Source organism: Habropoda laboriosa, unplaced genomic scaffold (assembly GCF_001263275.1).
Source record: "Habropoda laboriosa isolate 0110345459 unplaced genomic scaffold, ASM126327v1 scaffold222, whole genome shotgun sequence".
Classification (NCBI taxonomy): domain Eukaryota; kingdom Metazoa; phylum Arthropoda; class Insecta; order Hymenoptera; family Apidae; genus Habropoda; species Habropoda laboriosa.
In genome coordinates this window covers 378040-383700 of record NW_017100319.1, presented here as the reverse complement: position 1 = coordinate 383700, position 5661 = coordinate 378040, and the positions used below count along the sequence as shown (strand labels likewise).

Sequence of the window (5661 nt, the reverse complement as noted above, 5' to 3'; positions counted from 1 at the left end):
CTCCTCCTCCTCCTCCTCCTCCTCCGCCTCCTCTTCTCCTTCGCTTTTGACATCTACGAATACCGCCGCCGTAACAGCCTCGAACAACAGCAGTAGTAGCAATAACAACAGCATGGCGACGATAGGAGGCGATACGCTTTCAAACGGTGGGTCGCTTGACGACGATACCGGAACTACTATAGCCGCTACGGTCGTGAAGCTCGAGGAACCATCCAACAACCCGAGTTTGGCGGATCTGTACTCGTTGACCGATCTCTTGCAAATACAGCCGTCGGACTTTAAGATCGATCTCGACATGGAAACGATAACCACCGACCTGGATTCCTTCGAAACTGCCAGTTCCAGCAGCGGATCGCACTTTGAATTTTCTTGTACACCCGACGTTACGGACATGTTGTCTACCATTGGTGTAGGAAACGACTGGGTCAGCTTTTGAGAGAACGACCAACGGCGGAGATTTACGCGCGCGCTTTCTTTTTCTGGATAAATGTCGGTAAACCGGAATGTTGGCTTCTTCTTTCATCTCCCTTTCGTTACATCTCCGTGAAAAACTCGAACGTTTAGCGGCGAGTGTGCTAATCGGCGCGAGGTCTCACACTGACCGCTAAAATTTCAAACTCGATTAAGAGTCTTCTTTTTGTATATCTACTGTAGTATATTAGGTGTAAGAACTTTTTCTTATTTTTTTTTTCATTTTTTTTTTTCATTTTTATTATCTTTTTTTTCGTTTCTCTTCACCTCTACGGCATTATTAGCTGGAAAAAAGGGGTCTCGTTCGTGCGTCGATGAGAAAAACAAGAAGCGATAGGAGTGTGTATGTGTGCGTATACTTGGAAAGGATCGACGGTCCGTTGGACCGATGATACACGCGTGTCGTTGCGACAGCGTCTTCAATTTTTTCCGTTTTTCTTGGCTGCCCTATTTCTTACCCTCTCCTCTCCTATCTCGTGTTTCCTCCTCTTTACTTTCAGCAGCGTGTATTAAGCGTAACATCGCTGTGTAGCCGTTCGATCGCGATCTTCGTATCGATCACTGCCAACTAAATTCTACGTAGTTTCGTTCGCTCAACCATATTTGCTCCCCGATAAATGCCCTCGTTCGAACGATATTTTTAACACGATTTCTTGCCAGCTCTGCCAATCGAGGCAACAATAGGTAGACGCGACGATGTACGCGGGATACGTCAGAACCTCGGTCTCGAAATTCAGTGAAACGAAGATGGGGGTGTGCCAGTCTCCCCTATCCCTGTGCTTGAACCCGTGTTCACGATTCAATAGGCTGTGAAAACATTCGTCGATTGAAGAAAGACGACGAATCCGGTAACCGACCGCGGGGCACTCTTCTATCTGCGAATAGAAGTACGAAAAAGAGAAAAGAAAAGAAAAGTGGAAAGGTTTACGGAGGAATAGCGTGCGGCGGGGTTGGTTGGTGTCTGACGTGTCCGGATGGGGATATAATTTTGCGCGGCGGCACGGGACGGCGCGGGGCAACGACAAGATGCGATCTTTACGCATGGAAATGTGGGGGAGGGTGAGAGGTGGTGATATCGATGAAAATTTCGCTATCCACGCACGTCGTCGTCATCTCCCGTTTTCCACCGAAACGCAAAGTCTCGCCGACGAGTTTTCTCAAATGTTCACACTGCTCAATAAAAGTGTACCCGAACGACCACACTCCGCGTAGCGGCTTCGGGAATGAAGTTGGAGTCGCGGCCGGACGAGTCGCCGATACACCTTTGTAATTTATGTCCATAAGTAGGTAGAAGAAGTAACGGAAAACACACCAAAGTGCAATATTACACGTATAAAATGTCTGTAAATGTGCAAACGACGGGAACAAACGGACAGTTATTACATTATATCGTATAGCGAGCGCGCGCAACAAGGAAGGGCACAAAGTAAAACGAAGGCAATACCGATCTCAATCAGAAGTACATATATTTTTCAAAGCTGATCGACGCTTGTTGTTGTTGTTGAATGTATATTGTGTATGTATAACTCGAGAGAGAGAGAGAGAGAGAGAGAGAGAGAGAGAGAGAGAGGTGGATATTTTTGCGGGAGATTGTCGTAGTTCGTCGCGTTAAACCGAGGGGATTCGGTTGAAATGAACGGACAACGAGGTGATGAGAAGAGTGGGTGGGGGTATATGGAGAGGAGGAGGAAGTACGTACGACAATGGCAACGACAGACAGCGGTGTGATAGCTAACAGCTGCCTACGTGTACGCGGAAAAATGAAAAGAAAATTCCGATCGTTGCTTTGGTTCGCGCACTCTCTCGTTATCGCTGTTTTTCTTCTCCGCCGCCGCCGCCACCACCGCCGCCACCGCCGCCGTCACCGTCACCGTCACCGTCACCGTCATCGCCACCGCCGCGCATTTTCGTCGATTGCCAAAAGCGTCGTACGATGTATGTATTCGAGGATGGATGATGATATTTAGAAAGGAACGATCCGCACAGCTGTCCAAGCTATATTATATGTATCTCGTAGGTTTAAGGTTTCATTATACACGATAGTGAACATAGTTGCGTTAACGACTAACTTTATACATATTGCGACTGTACATTTGTATTTAGCCCTTTGTTTATAATACTTATCACCTTGTTATTAAGTATCCGATTTATATAATTTTTTTATCGAACTTATTAAAAAATATTTAAAAACGACGAAATGTGTTTACTTTTCGTTTTCATCTCGATCGGACGTGCGCGTCGGAGAGGTTTACTTTCGCCGGCGACGCCTCCTTCCGCCCTCCCGTCCTCCCTCGTTTTCGCCACGCGAATAAACGTTTCCTTAATCGCGCGCATGCATGCCGAGTCGCAGGCAGGCTGCGGTCGCGCTCGCGCTCGCAGAAGGTGGGCGGGGAGAGCAGAGTACGCGGGGCGCTGTGCTTCGCTGACCAGTTCGATTCTCTCTTCCGAGAGTTCTCTTTTCGCGTAAATATCAAGTTTTCCTTTCGCGAGCGATCTTGCACCGCACCGCGCCTGCCGTGCCTGCCGTGCCACGCATCCACGCGTTCGCGATAATAACGCGCAGTAAGGCTATTAATAGCTGTCGGCGGATGAACAACTCTGCAGCAGAATCGCACGGCTGTGCAGCGCTCGACTTTGCGACAACTTTCCATATTTCTTCCCCCCGTTGGCTAATTCGAAGGAGAAGTTTATCGACGCGATGTTCGTTTGGTCCGGCGGTGATCCGTATCGCGCTATCTCTCGGATGGATACGCGGATGCTTCCGTTTCGCAAGCAGAGCGTTTTCACGAGGCAGCTAGAACCACTCTCCGCGAAACGGGCAGAGAGAGGGAACGAATCGAGCGGGCCGAGTTCCCACTGGTAAAATAATCGCTCAAGGTCTGCGGTGGCGTTGCACCCACTCACACGAGCAGGCTAGCCAACAACCGCGCGCTCTACTGTTTACATCGCACGAGTACGCGGTCTCTGCCACCTTTTCCTCGTTAAAGTCCATCTACCGTAAACCATAAACCATAAACCAGCGAGTATTTTTTAGAAGGTTGCGCGGCAAATTATCGTTAGAAGAAGAGACTGTGGTCACGAGTGGTTCGTCGAGTCAACGTGTTTCGTTCGGCCCTGCTGTTCCGAGTCACGACCAACTCGAACGTTGCATCGTTTTCCGATAGAACTCCGGAAAGAACTCGATCGAACGCCGATATCTCTCTCGTTCCGTCCTTTTCCCCCTAATCCGGTGAACGTAGCGCGAACGTTGCGCTGGTCAGTTTTCGTTTTCTTCTACTAAATAGGTATGTAAGTACGTATTGTACTACTCGGGGAACGGAGAAACTCTGCCTCCAGTAAAACAGATGGATGGATCGAAGGAAAGAAAGAAGGACGGCGAGGGTGGGAGGGGAGCGGGGGAAAGTGAAGCGACGACGGGGCGGGTAGAGGATGCTGGTGGCTGCATACCGCGAGGTAGCGTATAGCTATCGAGGTCAATGGTTAGTCCAAGGTCCTCAGTTCGAATCTCGCGGCTGAGTTCAACGCGACTCGGTATTTCCTCTCGCGCGAACGACGATCCCCGTTCGTGGAACGCCCGAGGCCGCGGCTTTTCCTTTCCTCTCCTTTTCCTCTCTACCTTTTTTCGGGCTGTCGGTCGCTTTGTTCGGGAATCGCGAGAGCTTCCTGGTCTCTCTCGACGACGACGACGACGACGACGACGACGACGACGACGACGACGACGACGACGACGACGACGACGACGACGACGACGACGACGACGACGACGACGACGACGACGACGACGACGACGACGACGACGAAGATCACGTCGGGGATGAAGAGGATCGCGCGAGTCGAGGCTTGCAAACATCGTAATCTCGCGATAAGGTCGCGACTGATTTATTTGCCGATAAAAGCTTATTGGAAACACGTGTATCGTAGGCTGCTGCCAAAACCGGTCGCTCAAGAGAGAGAGAACGATCTGCTGGTTGTACGCGGCGAACGCTATGAATCACACGGACGGTTTTAAGTCGGACGTCGTAAACTCGACTTAACTCGTTCTTCGTACTCGTTCTCATCCTTCTTCGGTCTTTTCTTTGTTTCCGCCTGTCGTTAGATCGCGTCGCGTCTCGCTCTCTTTTTCTTCGTGGAGCAAGAGGAAACGTTGAAAGGTGTAAAAAGTATCGGGATGATGATACTTTTCGTATCGCGTCGCGCCGCACGCGACGTCGAATCGAATTGAAACGAATCAAAGCGTGGGTGTACGTAGCGCTGTTGCAACGTATCGCATTGATAACCGTGTCCCGATAGAGCAACTAGTTTCGCGAAGAAAAATCGCGTCCGTTAGTCAGAGCTTGCGACATTAACTCGCGCAGCGTGCTGCATGAGCGACTCCAGGCCGGAGTTTGCACGCGCGACCCACTTACTCGCGTCTCTACGAATAAAAGATCGAACGTTGGAACACGCGCTGGTTTGCAGAGAACCACCGTGCCTCGAATTCGCGGAGAGATTAGAGGAGATTTCTCGGAGAAGGATCATCGCGGTTAGGTTATGTTCCGCTCGCGGATGGGAAAGGAGAGCGACCGCTCTCGACGTAGTAGTACATATCTCGGCGTATCGCGGGTCACTCCCTTCGGAAAGTCGCCGATTTGTTGGACATGCTCTTATTGCGCGATTACTAATCGTGGTACAAGAAAGTAATGTAAACACTCGGATAAGGTAGATTTATAGGAACTGCTGCTGGCCACACGCTCTGTCGATTCGCGGTAATTTATGGATGTGACGCGTTCGTTGCTGCGACGTTCTTCTTCCCGGCCAGGCGTCTCGTGTCGCCCCGCGTCGGCCGGGGAGGACCTAACGAAGGCGGGCGGGATCGCTTCCGGTTTCGCGTGGCAAACAGCATGCCGACGAAAATAAAATTCCCTCAATTTTTCACGAGTTTGCCTGGATGCGCGCCGCGTACCTCGATATTTACGGAAGAGTTACGGCCACACGCGTCGTCGGAGCGCGCATCCACGAAACCGAACGGAAACGCGTCGAAGGTCCCCGAGAAGAGAAGTCGAGGCCATACCACCCGGCTAGCCTCAAGGTTCCTTCGCGTTCCCCTCCACTCTCCATGACGCCGCCTCTCCAGTGCAGCCCCTTCACTCGCTCTACCTCGTCCGCCGTCCTCTAGCGGTTTCCCTTTTGCATGCGAAAACACCGCGAGCC

At 50.9% G+C, this 5661-nt stretch overlaps 1 protein-coding gene across 1 annotated transcript in view; it reads left to right on the top strand.

The window, feature by feature from the left end:
- The window catches only part of LOC108574129 (transcription factor Sox-11-like), a 5046-nt gene extending 4463 nt beyond the window's left edge, over positions 1–583 (top strand). The window contains exon 3 of the mRNA XM_017936649.1: positions 27–583. Within this exon, the coding sequence (XP_017792138.1) occupies positions 27–436 (410 nt within the window). The 3' untranslated portion in view covers positions 437–583. The remainder of the gene's footprint in view (positions 1–26) is intronic.
- Positions 584–5661: the final 5078 nt, after the last annotated feature.